At 45.2% G+C, this 17,717-nt stretch overlaps 1 protein-coding gene across 2 annotated transcripts in view; it reads right to left on the reverse strand.

The window, feature by feature from the left end:
- Positions 1-14,045, reverse strand: part of LOC310762397 (putative membrane protein C3orf80 homolog) — a 54,313-nt gene extending 40,268 nt beyond the window's left edge. The window contains exon 1 of one of the 2 annotated variants that reach the window (XM_083613457.1): positions 6,999-14,045. In XM_083613457.1, the coding sequence (XP_083469583.1) occupies positions 6,999-8,150 (1,152 nt within the window). In that variant the 5' untranslated portion in view covers positions 8,151-14,045. Of the gene's footprint in view, positions 1-4,295 lie in introns of those variants that run through there. The other variant, XM_083613456.1, reaches the window with a different exon arrangement.
- Between the last annotated feature and the right edge of the window lie 3,672 nt (positions 14,046-17,717).

A 17,717-nucleotide genomic window follows, 5' to 3' on the forward strand; every position in this document is an offset into this window, starting at 1 on the left:
TAGAATCGGGATGCTGTGAAGGTCATGGACTACAGGCAGTGATGAACTTGATGGGGACCAATAAACTGAAGCTGTAAGTGGCTAGTTCCTGTGTCCAGGAATTAGATAGATGACCTGTTCTGGGAGGGGACATATATCACCCCTGAAGGAACAGGTTCATATTCCTGGGTTTCAACTTGTCAATGAAGTCTCAAGTTGCTTCTGTGGTTAAGAGCGCTCATGCCCAGCTTAGGCTGCTCTGCCAGCTGCAGCCATCCCTTGACCTCAGTTGACCATGCTTCAGTGACTTCCCACTTGGACTACTGTAATGCACTTTATGTGGAGCTGCTCTTGAAGTTGGTCTGGAGGCTGCAGAACACAGCTGCTAGATGGGTAAGTAGGACAGCCTGGTGGAACCGGTCCTTGCACTGCACTGGCTGCCAGTGAGCTACCAGGCCCTATATACACAATAATGGCTTGCAACCCAAGTAGCTAAAAAAAGAGGAGGGGAAAGGCTTCCCTAGCATTAACCATCTTGGACCCTACAATCTGCAGGTGATGCATTGTTGGTGGTGCTACCAAAAGGGGCTACCCAGCTGGCGTTGCATCCATTCAAGGATATTTCCAGTAGTGGTTACCCACTCAGAGAATGCCCTTTCTCGTAAGCTGGATCTGTCCCCATCCTTACTAACTTTCAGGAGGCATTTGAAAAACTGAAATAAGAGAAATATGGGGAGGGGGAGCTTGACAGAAGACTGAGCAGCAGGAGCTCCTCCTATGCCTCCCAATAATCTCATGCACACATAACACAACCACCACACTGCTTTCCCTCCATCCAAGCTCACTTTCAATTTTATAAACCCTCCTGGGGGGAAGAGAACTACCTGGGGAGAACTGGTAGCTGCATTAATGGTTAAGAACCCCTGCCTACCAGTAGAGGCACCTGTCTTCAGCCAGCCCTCAATTGCTTGCCTTCTTTTGGTACCACTGGTTGTCAGCTGCCTCCTCCTTAGTCCCACTAGGCTTAGTCTTGGATTAAATTAGTTTTAGAACTTGCAGGAAGGATGGGGACGAAACTAGAAGAGGTTGGCTCTGCCTGTCATTGTCTCCGACCCCCCCCCCCCACCAGCTGTTGTCCTCTTTCCCTTCTGCCTTACCAATCCCAAAGGTACCAGCCACCACTGCCTTCTGATAAGGTGGCCAGTTACCCGTTGCCAAAAAAAGAGGGCCAATTTGCATATGCTGATTGGTGCAAATTTGGAAATTATTGCTATACTTTAAACAGAAATGCAATGCAGCTCACCAGAGTGGATGGCTGCAACCAGGTGACCTGTCTGCCTGCAGTGCAGGTGTGAACATTTGATGGGCAACTTCCATGACTCTGCGTTCCACTCATATGGTTCTTTTACTTTAAACTGGGCTTGGACTGAACAAACAGAGAATGCTTTCAAATAGAGGACTGTGTTCTGTAGACATACACCTTTCCTCCTGCCTGCTGACTTTCCTGTGAATGCCTCCTTAAATCTCACATTAGCATTATGAGGCAAAAATTAAGTTGGAGAAACAGTACCGCTGACTGTTTCACTGGTTTGGTGTTACTTAATCTGCATCTTGGGGAAGAACTGGATGAAAAGGGGCAGGGTGGGAAGGTTTCTTTTCCTGGTTCACATCCGCATATTTTCATAGATGATCAGAAGAATATTCCTTTTGCAAAGATCAAGTCATTGGCTCCACCTCTGGTGCATTTCAATTGCAGGAAAGTGACTAATAATGGAGGCCATTTAAGGTTTCTTTGTTGTGAACTCCCCCACCCCCACGGCCGTACATTACAGTTTGTTTCGGATGCCACAGATTTTCATTTTCAAAGTGCATAGCTCTCCTAAAACACTTCCATCTAATAAACACAACAATTAGCACACAAAACATGCTGCTGCTGCTGCTGCTTGAGATACGAAAATGTATCAAATGTATCGCTGCCTCTTAACCACAAGCTGTAGGAGACACCTGCAAAGCTTACATCCGAAACAACAGCACTGCAGCAGATGGAATGAAAGCTAAAGGTCAATCGTAATCTAAAAAAAAAAAAAAGCCCATAAAATATTGATCAGATTCACGCTACAGAAATAGGACAAACCTTCCCCAATCTGGTGCCCTCCATCACCCAGCTGGGAATAATGGCTCCTAAAGGACACTAGGTTGGGGAAGGGTGTATCAGGATTACTACACATAATAGAATTGTGGAATTGGAAGGGACAAGGGCCATCAACTTCAATCTCCTGCAATACAGGAATCTTTTGCTCAACATGGGGCTTGAAACCTTAAGAGACTGAGCTAGAGGGACCATGTAGCTTTTAAAGTGCAGCCAAACTACAGATTATTCACCTGCAGCTTACTCCTAGGTAACTAAGCAAAGGCTTGCAATCATCCTGATCCTAATGAATTAGGTATTTGTTATCTAGTGTTGCTCTTTCATCTGTGTTCATGCCTGTCAGTCTGTCGATACATCATGCAGCTGCCTGCGTTTCTGAACTCTCCTTGAGGGCCTGCACTTCAAAAATATAAATTTATTCTTCACCTTACAAAAATAAAGTTTACAAACATTTTAAAAGCAGTTGCAAGACTGTTCTAGAGGTTGTATGTCTATATATTGGTGACGACATGGGCACTGGTCAATAGGTGCTCATCAGTGTCTAGCTTCAAACTGAACTAAGCTGAAAACCTGCAAATTCTGCCCCCCTCCCCCAATAACCACACACCCTTTGGGACAGAAACATGCACATTTGTTTAAAAAGCACTGACAGCACTTTCAACCACTTTTGCCACTTTAAAAAGGCTGTGATTGTCTTCATCTTTAGACAGGACAAAGGAAATCTTTAGGCACTGAGTAAAAGCTGTCGTCCTCACCTCCTCATGTAATATCTCTGGTTTCAAGAGGGATAGGGAGTATCAAGGTGAGTTCCTGGCACAGAGGCCTTACTTTTAATGACTTGGGCATTGCCAGTATTAGCTTCTTATTTTCAGAAAAGTGGGTTCATGCTGATTTGAAGCACCTATAATGCACTTCTGACTGACTGAATTTCCTGTTTACATACGGTGCACATGCTAAGGGTCAGTAAACACATGCACACACGAAACACTTTCTATAGTCTTGGTGTTAAGTGCACTTCTTTACACTCACCTAATGTTCTAAACTGAAGGACTGAAGTTGGGCTATTGAGGAACATAGGATGCATACATAGATGTAAAAAATGTACTGTGCATTAATAAACTACCCAGAATGGGTCAGAGTATAACAAGCACAGAGCTTGCAGGAGCAACAGACTTGTACAGACTACCTAAAATCAGGAACTGAAGTGGTGCCTTCCCTTTGTCTATAATTGGGAGGGCTTGAAACATAAAAAGCATCTTTGGCAGCACATTCATCTTAATCACAGAAATCCGGCCCATTAATGACAATTTTAAGTTAGACCATACCTCTAAATCTCTTTTAATTTCATTCCATATTTTCTCATAATTATCCTTATATAGATTCAAATTTTTCCCAGACAGGTTCACCCCCAAATATTTAACTTTTTTCACAAAATCTAGGCCTGATTTTTCTTGTAATATTTTCCTTTCTTCATTATCCAGATTTTTCTCTATTACTTTGGTCTTGCTCTTGTTTAATTTAAATCCTGCTACCTGACCAAACTCATGTATTAGCTCCAGTGCTTTAACTGCGCTGGAGTCTGGATCTTTTTTTTATTTATTTATGAAAATCCTTCCCTGCCTTAGGACCAGCATGACACCTAATGGACCATCTATTTCCATGTGAGCCTGTTAATCTATTAAAGTGTTGTCAACCTTTGGGGGCTTGTGGGTACATTTGCCAATTGGAGAAACCGCTGTGTGCAACACACACACAGCAACCAAGCACAAACCACAACCTAATCTACTGGCTACCATAGAATGCTTTTGAGCCTAATTTTGGCAGGGAAATGGAACCCTGTGGACTCCAGGGAAGACCTCTGCAGATGCAGGTGGGATGGGTGAATCTGTCAATTTTTGTTTCTCCCAGTTTCTCTTTCTTCCATGTGTAAATTCAGATCTCCACATTTCCACATTTAGTTGAATAGAGCCCCAAGTTACAAGGAAACTCTGTGGCTGGCTGCAAATTCTATTTTACCTTTATTATTTTATTTGTTTGATTGTTTATCACCATTATGCCAGAATCTCATGGTGACATACAATAACAAATGATTAAACTATCCAATACACTTCCTCTAAGAATCTAATGTGTTTGTTTGTTTGTTTGTTTGTTTGTTTGTTTGTTTGAAAAAAGCTGCCTGGGTGGCTCAGGCAGTGATGGATCCCTGGCAGGCATTATCAGCTGCCCGTGCCACAGCATTTGCCTGATCTTATTGTGCAGTAGCACCAAGGCTGCCCAGCCCTATGCATGTTTACTTGGAAATAAGCCACATATAGCTCTCTGGGACTTACTCTTATGTAGGTGTTTCAGCCGCAGGGTAGTAAATGCAACACTTAAGTGTAGTGAATCAAAAGTTAGTTCAACTGATGTAAATGGGACTGTGTGGTTCTGGCAACCAATGGGATCACAAAGGCTGCTGGAAACCGCTGCAGACTCTCACTTCTTGCCTCCAACCAACTGGTCACGGACAGCCATCAAAAGCAAGGTTTATATATGTTCCATGGCACCATCAATGATCCAAAATGGAATTTTATTACCTGCAGCATTGCATGACTCCCAGGCCCTAGGTGGGGAGCCAGAATGAGCAATGATCTTATATGTTTGTGTCGATCAGAGCAAAATATGAAGTAGTGGGGGAAAGAGCAAATGGTTTATTAATCTAAGGTCATTTACCTAATCTTCATACTTTGCACTTATGCTGAGTGTTTCAGGTGTGGTACATGCTTCGCAAACATTATTTCAGCCATGTTGGTAACAGCCTTCCAAGGAAATATCCTTACATTGAAGCTTGCGGGGGGAGGGGGGGCGGAATCTAGCAAGGCCTCCTGGGCAACATTTGAACTGGTGTCTTGCCTTAACTGTGCTACATTAATTGCATACGGAACAGTTCAGGGTCCCAACTAACAGAAGTGAACAAAGCTTCTGAGTTCATCAAAAATCTTTTATCAGCCCTGCCCAATGACAAAAACCACAAACCAATCAAGAAGTGGGTGGAGATAAGAGATAAAGATGTTGCAAGGTGGAGAAGTTTGCAATTGTCTGGCAGTGCAATCCTCTTATGTGTGTCTATATTGTAAACGGCTTTTGGATGCCCCACGGGAAGTGATTCATAAATGATTAGGATGATGATAATACTCAGAAATGCCCCCTTAATTTTAAACGGAGTTCACTCTCAGGTTAAGAATGTACAGGATTGCAGTCTTAAAATATTAAGGCAGAGGTTAGGCTATATGTAATCTTAACATACGGTATACTAATCTGTAACCCATCTGTTACAAAAGAAAAAAAGTGTGCAGGTACAAAGGGCGGGCATGAATCTTTAGCAAGCCCTAGCCAGAAGTGGGAGCTGCATCACCGGAGCACACATCTCCCCAACAGAGATTCCCCCCCCCAAAGAAGTGGGGTGTTTTCTCTGCTCTTGCAACAAGTCTGCCTGCACCTGCACCCCCACCCATGTCTACATTGTATGGGGATGAGATTGCACGCCACCAGTACTCAGTCAGGGCCAACACTAATGATAAAATCCAAATTATCAGAAAAGCCATAAAACTGTGACTATTTATCACTTCCATCCCTGTAGCAATCAGTGGAAGAATCAGCAGCAGTTTATACTCTGCTTCGAAGAAAGTTTTTCGATGAGTTTCCCAACCACCATCAAAAAATCAATCAGTAGCTGTGGGGGGAGAGGGCTAGCAGGGTTTTTTTGCCCCATGAAGCCTCCAAATGGGCGTGTGTTGTATACGCAAATGTGTGGGGTGCATGTGTGTGCCAAACTGGGTCTTTGACCTGGGTGAAATAAAGCCTCGTTTTGCGCCTGAAAAAATAAAGATAACTCCCCCCCAATCTTTCGGAAGAGAATTGTGGCAAGCTCCTTAAAAACAGGGAAAACAAAGAAGCAATGAATGAAAGTCCCAAAACGGTGACTGTGTCTTCTGACACCCCCACCTCAGCCTTCAAAGGAAGCTTTGCAAGACACAGACTCTAAATCAGCTGGAGGTCGTCCCCCCCCCCCTTTGCTTTTTTTAAGACTGCAATCCTATGCCCGTCTACTCGGAAGTAAACAGCACTGCATTTCATGGGAGTTTAATTCTAGGTAACTGGGCTCAGGGTTGCAGCCGGAGGAAAATTCCCGTAGGGAGACAGAAATAAAATTCCAAAACAACTTGAGCTGCATTTGCCGCATATTAAAACAAAAAACAAAAATCACATCCATCGACCCCTTCCAGGATTTTAATCTGCGGCGAGAAGAGAGGTTCGTTAACACAATGGAAGGCATCTCCGCGAGGCAAGAAGAAAAAGAGAGGAGGAAAATAATAATAATAAAATCTTGCTTTCTCCTAGTTCCGAATGTGTCCAACTCGAATGCATGTCACAGGCACTTAATGAACATCTTAACAAAAAAAATGTAATCGATGTATCTCCGAAATCCCAGACGTGGAAGGCCGGCGGGGCCGTTAGGCGGGCAGAAGGAGGCAAAGGCGTTTTGTGTCCCTCACGGCGGGTCGGTTGCCCTCCGTTGCCAATACCGTTTTAGCTCCTGGAGCGCGGGACCCCCCTCGGGGCGACCCCCTGCCGCCCCGCCCGCCAGCCCTCTCCACCCGCCACGGCCTCTCCGTGGAAAGGGGCAGCTCCGTCGAGCCACGCGCGCCGCCGCCCCCTCGGGGAGCTGCAGCTCCTTGTGGTGGGGAGGGGGGCCCTAGGGGAAAGCGGGTCCTCAGCTGCCCGCCCCCGCGAGGCCTCTCCCCGCGCCCGTGGCCAGGCTGGTGACGGGGAGGACGAGGGGCTGCTGCTGGAGGCGCATGGACTCCTCGTAGGTGGGCAAATACTTCACCTCCTCGTAGCTGGGCAGCTGCAAGAAGACGGGCGACACGACGGGCAGGAGGGGGGGCGGCGGCGGCGCCTGGCTGCTCCGGCCGCTGTCGAGCAGCGAGTCCTGCGACGTGGCGGCCGTGGCGTTGAGCGGGGTGCCTCCCCGGGCCAGCGGGTCCCCGTCGCCCTCGTCGCAATCGTCGTCGTCGCCGTCCTCGTCGTCGCGGCGGCGTCGTCCGGGGCGCCGACGGCTGTTCCTGCGCGGACTCGGGCAGATGACGCGCTGCAGGAAGTAGCCGATGGCGAAGAGCACCAGCAAGATGAGCAGCCCCGAGAGCTTCCTCACGAACCAGCCCACGTTGTCCAGGAACGTGTGAAAGGGCAGCCGGCAGCACTTGACCTCCGGGTAGGTGGCGTTGCCGTAGCTGCAGCAGCTCTCCTGCTCGCCGCACTTCAGCTCGGCGCAGCTGCCCTGGCAGGGCGGCGGGCACAGCAAAGCCGCCCCCAGCGCCAGCAGCCCCGGGGGGAGGCCGGCCCCCATCCTCCTCCTGACCCCCTCTCGCCCTCCTTCCTGCGTCGGGCACCGGATCACTCGAGGGGAGGAGGAGGAGGAGGGGACGGGGACCTCACTGGCCCCTCCACCCTCGCCCCGTCCAGCATGCGCTCGCAGGGCGCGCTGCAAACTCTGGCGACGGGGCCAGGGAGCTGCCGCCGAAGGAGCCTCTCTCCAAGGCTGCTGGAAGGCGGCCCCGCAGAGCCGCGGGATGGATCTCCCTTTAGCCCATTGGACCAGCTGCGGAGTGCGGAGATGCCGTGCAAGATCCTGCTTTTTGCAAAAGCTGCCCGCGCGGCTGGGTCCTGCAGGCGAGAGGCGGGAAAATCTGGCACCGGCTGTGTGCTCGTGTGTGTGCGTTTGGTTGCGCGCGCGGGGCGCCAAAGAGAGAGGGCAACCTAGGAAGGGGTTAATGGGTCCGCGGGATCGGCTGGCTTTTTTCTCCTTTTTTTGCAGCGCCTCGATTTCCCTTAACATAGCTGCCTGTCGCCTTCTCCTTTGGAGTAGCGGCGCGCACCCCTCTGCTCCCCCATTGCTGCTCGAGTTCCTGCGCTTAAGTGATTGGATTCCCCTATTGGCGTTATTTAAATTTACTTGCTGCTGGGAGCTGCTGCTTACCATATTTCTGGTCTTATTTCTGATTAAAAATTGATGATAACCATTTGGCGGATGTTAATGGGCTTAATGCAGCTCCTCTTCCATTAGGCAGTGGGGAGGCTGCGATTTTCCTGGCCGGGTGCCTCCCTTACGCTTCCCAGCCAGGGAGAAAGGTCGGTGTCTTCCTTTCCCTGGAGAATGTGGAGGAGGATCCAGAAGGCTGTCTAGCAAAGGAGGGTGTTAAACGTCTTGAGACATGTGGGCAGAATTACCTTTCCATAGAATTGTATAGTTGGGAGGGACCCTGAGGGCCATGCAAGAAGCTCAACTATGACTGATGGCCTTTCAACCTCTGCTTAAAAACCTCCAAGGAAGGAGTGTCCACAACCTCCTGAGAGAGTCCATTCCACTGTCAAAACAGCTTTTGCTGTCAGAAAGTTCTTCCTGGTGTTTCCTTTTGGTCACATACAGTGGCCGTGATATTCACAAAAATAAGTAATGCCTTGCTGAACGCTTTTATTGTGGAAACGGAACTTTTTTTTTTAAAGACAGAAACAGATAACCACAGGACAGGTCCCTGCCTGGAGGAGTGTACAATCAGAATTTATTTCCAGAAGGGTAGCCATGTCCATCTGTTGCAGGAAAAAAACAAGAAGGAGTCTTGTAGCAGCACCTTGAAGTTAGAGAAGTTTATTTTATTGCATTTTTTCATGCATTTAACCCCCCACCTTTCTACAATAAAATCAAACACAGGCTTACAAAACAGAAACATAAGTAACACCATTAAACACAGCCCAAGCAATCACAGGCAGGGATAGAATGGGGATGGATGAATTCAGAGAGGAGGAAATTACCTCCCTTTCCATCACAGATTCTTGCTTACCTCTACTTTTAACTTATTAGGCCTTATAGTTGTCTCTTAGTAGCAAAAGAACTGATGGGCAAACTTTAATGAGTGCACAAGCCCTTAAAATGTTTGCATTCTGCATCAGTCCTCACAAGATCCCCAGGGTGAGTTAAATGGCATTTCAGGCAAAAAAACCCCAAAACAGTAATAACCTTGAATGTAAGGGGATATTTGTAAGAAAAAATCAATGCACTTTGCCAATCGCTTGTTGTATCACAATCACAACAGCAAACTGAGATAAGCACAAATTTATGGCAGCTACAAAAGACTGAACAAAAATTAACCAATGTAGAAATCACCTCCCAGTCATTAGCAGCGGAGGTGATCTGGATTTTATTTACTTCCGTGATGCGTTTTGTCTTGGAAAATGCTGATGAGCGTTCAGATGGTTACAGCAGCCAAGCTTCCTGTACTCTTTGTAAGGCAAAGTTTAGAAGAACTGAGCTGTGTTCACAGGGGAAAAGAATCTGCACAAATCTCTAGTCACACCCCGGGTCCATTTTATTCATTACCTTTTATCGTTATTATTCATTATCGAAGGAGCACAGGCTCATTCAATGTATTATTTCATGCACCTCATGACGACTTGGTTTTTTAATAAAGCCTTTGGCTTATTAAATAACTTTTCTACTAGCTTAGGTTGTGTTTATTTTCATGGTGATCAGATTTGTTAATCTGTTTTTCATTGTATTGGGTTTAGTTTGGAATAATACTACTTATTAATCTGTTAGCTTCCTTGAATTTCTTTGGGAAATAAGACAGGCAAGTAACATTTTTTTAAAGCTCAGGGTGATGTATAGGGTCCCCCTGCCCATTTTATCTCCTAACAACAACCCTGTGAGGTAGGCCAGCTGACTGACATGGTGGAGAAAACATTTAAACCCAGTTCTTTCCACTTCTAGTCTGACACTATAATTACATGCACCCAACACCTTAAGATAGCCACAAACTGAAGATTTTGGGGCTTTAATATCATACCCTACTGTTTTCCTTGCTTGTTTTCGCTAGCATCTAGCCTAAAGGAGAGTTTTGGAGAATGCAAAAAAAACTTCTCGTGGCTTTGTGGCATTTTGTTTGGTCCTTATAAAGATAATATCCCACTGCTGTGTTTGGATTCCACCCTGCACCGTATGGCAATGATTTCTTATTAGACCAAACTGACTGTCAAATCTGGTTCTTGGCCAGCACAGCTTTGACATTAGGACAGAAGAATTCAGAAGCACTGAACCATTCTGCCCTGCCCCTGAAACCAGGGTGCTGAGTTTCTTACAGTGCCATCTTATTCATATCTGCCCAGAAATAGGTGTGTTTAATTCAGCTTATTCCCAACTGACTGTGCATTGGATTGCATATCTGTTTAACAATCATGGTCTCCCGCTCATAGAATCTTAGAAACCAATGCTCTAACTGATTCCACCTCCCCCACCCCAAAATTGGAATCAATAGGACTAAGCATGTCCTGAACCTCTAAAACATACTGTGTGTTTGGGTGTCCCAGACCATAGTCTGTTCCGATTAAAATTTGGCAGAGACTGTCACTAGGCTGTGTGCCTCTAAGTGGTGAGAGAATAGCAAGCTTGTTGATGACTAAGCCCAACCCCAATCAGTCCGAACTCCTCCATTAACGGGGAAGAAAACCCTTTGAAGAAGGAGTGATTCTTTTGAAGTGCCTGACTAACAACAGAAAGCTTACACTTTGAAGATGTCCCCGGGTGTGAAGATAAAATTACAATGGGAGGAATCCAGTTACATAATCGCTTGTGCTGCCACTGCAAGTCGGAGTAGCACACGCTTTCTATGATTTAAGACAGGCTGAAATCTGTGGGACTTTCTTCTGAACAAACATGTACAGGACCAAGATGTTAAAACATCAGGGCTTCGGATATGTTCACGTTACAGGTTACTCAAGCTCCAGCTCGCTTCCACTGCTGGTGTTTGAAGCTGAGTATGCATGATGTTAGCCACAATCCATCTGTATCCTGTAGTTTCTTGAGATAATGCAGTTTCCCTCAAACCAGCTTCCATCCAATTTGAAAACAGAAGCTGCAGTTTACAGGTGAAACTCGGAAAATTAGAATATCGTGAAAAAGTTCATTTATTTCAGTAATTCAGCTTAAAAGGTGAAACTAATATATGAGATAGACTCATGACATGCAAATCTCTTTTCTGATGAGAGCAGCTTTTGTATCTCATTTGGAAACCAAGGACCCAGAGTTTGGAGGAAGAATGGGGAGGCACACAATGCCAGATGCTTGAAGTCCAGGGTGAAGTTTCCACAGTCTATGTTGATTTGGGGAGCCATGTCATCAGCTGGTGTTGGTCCACTGTTCTTCATTAAGTCCAGGGTCAACGCAGCCGTCTACCAGGAGATTTTGGAGCACTTCATGCTTCCTTCCACAGACGAGCTTTATGGAGATGCTGACTTCATTTTCCAGCAGGACTTTGGCACCTGCCCACACTGCCAAAAGTACCAAAACCTGGTTCAATGCATTTGGGATTACTGTGCTTGTTTGGCCAGCAAACTTGCCTGACCTGAACCCCATAGAGAATCCATGGGACATTGCCAAGAGAAAGATGAGAGACATGAGTACGAGCAATGCAGAAGAGCTGAAGGCTGCTATTGAAGCATTCTGGTCTTCCATAACACCTCAGCAGTGCCACAGGCTGATAGCATCCATGCCACGCCACACTGAGGCAGTAATTGATGCAAAAGGGGCCCAAACCGAGTACATATTCATGCTTCTACTTCTCAGAGGTCCAATATTGCTCTATTTGCAGCCCTTGTTTTGCTGATTTCATTTAATATTCTAATTTTCTGAGATTGTTAATTTGGGGTTTTCATCAGCTGTACACCATGATCCTCACAATTATAACAAATAAAGGCTTGACATATCTCGCTTGGCATGTCATGAGTCTATCTCATATATTAGTTTCACCTTTTAAGTTGAATTACTGAAATAAATGAACTTTTTCACAATATTCTAATTTTCCGAGTTTCACCTGTAGCTGAAGTGTGTGCATCAGCTGTTGCACAGATGGTATCACAGGAACATAAAAACATAAGAAGATGTTGCAGGATCAGGCCAGTGGTCCATCTAGTCCAGCATCCTCGTCTCACAACCAGATGCCCGTGGGAAACTTGCGAGCAGGTTCCAAGCATTTGAGTCCTCTTCCCCTCCTGTGGTCTCCGGGGAATGCAGGAAGCATTTCTGCCTCCTGCTGTGGAGGTAGAATATAGTAATCAGAATCGTTGATAACTGAATCCTCCATGAATTTGCCCGGTCCTCTTTTAAAGCCATCTAAGTTGGTAACCATCACTGCCTCCTGTGGAAGGAGTTCCATGTATAGCCATGTGCTGCTTGAAGGAGTAGTAGCACATGTGCAGATGACAACTTCAGTGGGAGTTCTACATGGGGAAACAAGTAATGGGAATCGGGTAATGGACACTGGGTGGAGATTTCCTAGCCCCCATTTTGATATTTTATATACTGTGGCTTGCTGTTGTTTTCTTGATTATAGTTTAGAAATTATTTATTGTAACTGCTGAGTGGATTTCTCTTTAACTTTTATATGTTGATATTATTATTTTGTACTATTCTAATAATTGTTGAGCGTTACTTAATTTGATGCAGGTTGCTTATTTTTAAAGTTTTGTTTTATCATCACATTTTTGTGTTGCATTAGATTGTTATAAGATGTACATTTTTTGTTTCTTCAGCTTGTAAACCGCCTTGAGTATTGTAAGATAGAAAGGCGGTATCCAAATAAAAAATGATGATGATGATATGTACAGCAACATAAGAAAGTGGCATGAAGCACAATAAGCTTTTGCTGGATCGTGTCCAACACATTTACAGCGTTAATACATGGTGCATTTATTTATTTTTACATCTTGCCTTTCTTACACTCAAGTCAAAGGTCAAAATCCAACATGCAGCTTAATCTGCTTATGCCCAATGATTTCCATGGGTTTAGGTATGCCTGTATTAGTTTTGGACCCTGGCCAAGGTGGCTAAGAGAACAAAAATATCAAAAAAATGTTGCTGTTGTCAATAAACCCACCTCATTAAAAACACGTAACAGTTCAAGAGCAGATCATAAAATGGTCGAGGCAGCAGATAAAAACCCAAACCTGCTCATATTCCTTTCGCAGTAACCAGCCGTCAATCTCAGCTATGCAGATGTTACAGATATTCAAGCTTTCTTGGCTTTTGTTATCCTTGATGGAATTGCTCTTTTCCCAGACCCAAGGGAATACTTGACTTCTTGCTCCAGGAAAGGAGGACTGTACTTATGCACAAAACCTGAAGAGCTTCCAGGATTATATCTAGCTCGTATTACTATGCCAATAACGATTTCCCTGGCGGAATACATTCAGGATAGTTGAATTTAATATATAAATTTTGTTATGCATACTCTAACTAGTCTGATTTGAAAAGAAAAGGAAAGTAAAAAAGGGGGGGGAGGAGATCATCTTACAAGTCCTCCTTCGATAGCCTTGAAGTCACGCCAAAATTATTATCTGGTGTTGAAATTTATACCAGACCTACAGGGCCAAATTCACTCTTAACTCTGTAGAAGTCGCTCATTATGCCAAGAAGTTGCTTTTGGTGCAACTGTATCCAGTATTATATACTCTCCTGATCTTATCTAAGGTCTCGTTGATTATTTGGAATTGCTTGTGCCATTGCTTATATAACATGGCAGTTGCTACTTTCAAACAAAGCTAGGCAAGTTGCCTCTTATATGGAATAAATATGAAGTTAAGCACAAAGCTGGCCCCTTTATATATTGCTGCATGCCACCCCATCTCTGAGCGGTGTGAGGTTCCAGGCACTTACCCAAAAATTTTCCTCCAGAAATTGGGCACAGCAGAGACTGTGATGTCTTTATGATATATGGTTTTATTGACACATACATACAACCTGCACCTAGGTGGAGGGATTGCAGAGCATTGACTACCTATGAGGGTCTATCCAGGCTCAGCAGAAAGCCGTCCTCTGTGTCTCTTTGTTTCAGCCTGCCATTCTCAGCTCACATGGAGGTTTTCCCCTTCCTTCTCCTCCTGGCTGCTAACCGACTCCAAGGAACTCCCCCGAGCCTACGTCATTCAAAGTTGAAACCCTAAACTGGGCCTTTGCCTCTGCCCACTAGGGTCCAGCAAAGAAGGACCCTCTGTTGCATTGGAAACCTCCCTCTGCTGTCAAGTCTTCTGCCCTTGGTGACAGTTTCCATTGATGAGCCATTTACTCTGTTTTATTCCTTCATGGCTTGCACTCAGCTGGCCCTGCCAAGCCAACCTGGTTCGTTTGCATAAACTGAGCCCAGGAATTTCTGTGTTTGCAGCAGTTTAATCAAAGCTTGCTTAATTCGAACTTTTACATTCCCTTTTGGACAACTGGCCAGCGACCTCCTGCCTGAGATGGGTGAAGAGGCAAATGTGGATGGGGGCAATGGATGTGACTGTCTTCTATCCCTGTGTGTGTGGTCCCTGCCCCAGTGAGCTTACCACCTAAAATTCGACACTGGAAACAAAGTGAAGGGAATGGAAGCAGTTAACCAATGCAAAAATGTTCATTTCTGTTGCACATACTTAGGTTTTGTTACGGTAGAACAGGGGTGGGGAACATTTGGCCCTCCAGATGTTGCTGAACTGCAGCTCCCATCATCCTTTACCATTGTCCATGCTTGCTAGGAGTTGTAGTTCAGCAACATCTGGAGGGCCAAAGGTTTCCCATTACTTCTGTAGGGCAAATAAGGGGCTGTGCCTAAGGCTTCTGGGAGGAAGTGAATTTCCAGGAAGCATAATGGTAATCTACTTGAGGGTTCTCCTTGAGGGTCCCTGGGATGGAAAATGTTCTCTAATGTAAAGTGCTAACTGTTACCTGCAGTACCTCAATGGTAGAGCTACCCTTCAAGATTCAGGTTTGACTCCTCCAGTTAAAAGAGTTCCAGGGTTGGGAAAGACCTTGGAATGCTTCTATGAGTCAGAGCAGGCAGCATCAGGCTAGATAGATCAATGTTCTCAATCAGGATAAGGCAGTTTCATAAATATTGTTACAGATTGTCTGCGATTCTGAGTAAAATTGGGATAATTTGTTTTCTGGAAGCATGTCTTGGGAGCGAACCTTTAGAAACATCACTCTTCCTTCTTAGTTAGGGGTCTCGGGCTATGGGAAAGGATGTCTATTTATGTTTCCTTCTTTGTGTATCATACCATGTTCATAAACCTTGAACTGTGTGAGTGTGGAACAGATTACCCTTGTTTATTGCATGGCTAAATTGGCCACAGAACATCCTACGAGAAAAGAAGAACCTCTGTAAGCAAATCAATAAAGGTTTTATTAAAATCTGGACTGTGTGGATCATGGAAAAGGTTATTCATGAAAGATGGCAAAATAAGGAATATCTCCATGTCTGGCTTCATTGTTCTGAACGTGCCAAATCTGATACCAAGCAACTAAACTGCATTTGTTACTGTCATTTGCATTCTGCTTACTTGGCCTGCACTGAAAGCTTGAATGTAAATTTTCTGTAACCGATATTCCTATTGTTAGGAGAACCAGCGTATGACATTTCTTCATTTTGCTTTCTTTGAATCTCGGAGACCAAAATTAAATTTGAAGCCATGTTGCGAAGCGCCACACACACACACACACACACACATATATATATATATGTATGTATGTATGCATGTATGTTTTGTTTATGTGCACACTGCCAATCTAGTTAGTACGGTAAGTTCAGGCCAAGACAGACAGAAGAAAGTATGCCTTCACACAGCACGTAACTAAACTCATGAAGTTCTCTATAACGAAAGAGAAGGAGGGGTGGCCACTAATTTAGATGGCTTCCTAAAAGGATGGAGACAAAATTGTGGTGGCTAGGTGTATCATGGAACTTCCAAATGAGCAAACAGATTGCCATATCTGCATCTTGGGCCCTCCCTCCCTCCCTTTGGCTGTGGATAAACAGAACAAAGCAAAAATAGTCTCCTACCAGTTAAAGAAATTTTTAATGTTCATAGTGAAAGAACAAAGACTCCATTCTCAGAGGAAAGGTGCTCCCAATTAAGGTTTCCACCCACTTCCCCCTGAGCCAACCCCGTCACTTCCTCGTCTGGCAACCTGATCTCGAAACCATTTGGCCTTCTACCTTATCTGCTCTCCTTGACCTTGGACTGATCAGTTGGACACTTTCCAGCGAAAGGGAGTCTGTTAATTCTCTCTCTCCCCCTCCCTGTTCTTCTCCTAGCTGTTCCCCACTCAGTTCTTCCCAGCTGTTGTCTTCTGAACTATGTCCCTCTGCAAACCACTGCTCCAAATCTATACTCCACGGCTCCTGGGTAGCTTCAGGATCCTGGTCAAGGGCAGGGGGAGGGGGAGGCCCCATACCATTCCTCATCAGAGTAGCTCTCCTCAGCCTGGTCTCTGACACTGGGCCTCCAACAGCAGGGAAGGTCCATAGCTCAGTGGCCAAGCACCTGCTTTGCCTGCACAGTGTCCCAGGTTCAATCCCTTGGACCTCTAGGGAGGACTGAGAGACAAGGCTGCTGCCAATCAGTGCAGACAGTACTGAACTAGATGGATCAATAATAGTTCCCTGTGTCCAGTGACCCTGAACTGCTGGAGGATGCTGTGTTCTGATGTCATTCAGAACTGTGTTCTGATGTCATTCAGAACTGTGTTCTGATGTCATCATGTCAGACTCCCACCTGATCTGGATACCTTGAATAATGTGCTTACATTCTATACGTTTGCTGTACGCCACACCAGAGACTGGTTTCTTAATATGCCAAGGGAATTAAAAAGCTTTCTTCACTGTGGGGAAATATATGGCCAGTTTGAGACACACACACACACACACAAGTTTCAAGGAATAAGCATCTAGAAAATAACCCCCGGCCCCGGAGATTATGCTGTTTCATCAGTAGTTAATACAAAACAGGGCAATTTCCATATTTAGATTAACTTTCACACATGGAATACATTCTCATTTTCAGCCAACTGCTACAATGTGCATTGTGATGGCTCACACAGCACGTAATGGACCTGTGGCACAACGGCAAAAAGACCTGCATGTAAATACCATCCCTAAGTTAGGACTGTGTTTTCATCCTGACTGTTTTTGAACTAAATCAGGCTTTCACATTGAGGGGGTGGAGAGGCAATTAATGGATGCGTCCATTTAAAACCAGGAATCGCAGAAGTATTGAGCAGATACCGTGAAATTGCCTACTAATAAGGGCGCTGTTTATGCTCCATTACTGGCAACATAAATAATCATTTTTATCAGCAGTGCTTATTTAGAATGGCTAAAACCTCTCTCTCTCTCCCTCTCTCTCTCTCTGTGTGTGTGCATTTGTGTGTCTCTGTGACACACACACAGTATAATTTTATGGGGTATACAGTGAAGAGCCAAGAAAAATGTTTCTCACTCACATCACTCCTTTGCTGGATTTATAGTTCATTGCTGATCAGACTCCCACATGCCACCCTGGGCCAAAGCCAGCGCCCAGCTTCCTCCAGCAGCTGCCGGTGCCTCAAAACCCAAAACAGATACCTGCCCTGGACCCTCCTTGAAAAAGCAATGAAACTCTGGTGCCCGCCATTTTTCCTGTAAAGAAAGCCACATTTGGCACGCTTGGCAATCTGTTAGTATCATTGACCTATTAGCCAATGTTA

The sequence above is a fragment of the Podarcis filfolensis genome (assembly GCF_964270895.1).
Source record: "Podarcis filfolensis genome assembly, chromosome: 5".
NCBI lineage: Eukaryota > Metazoa > Chordata > Lepidosauria > Squamata > Lacertidae > Podarcis > Podarcis filfolensis.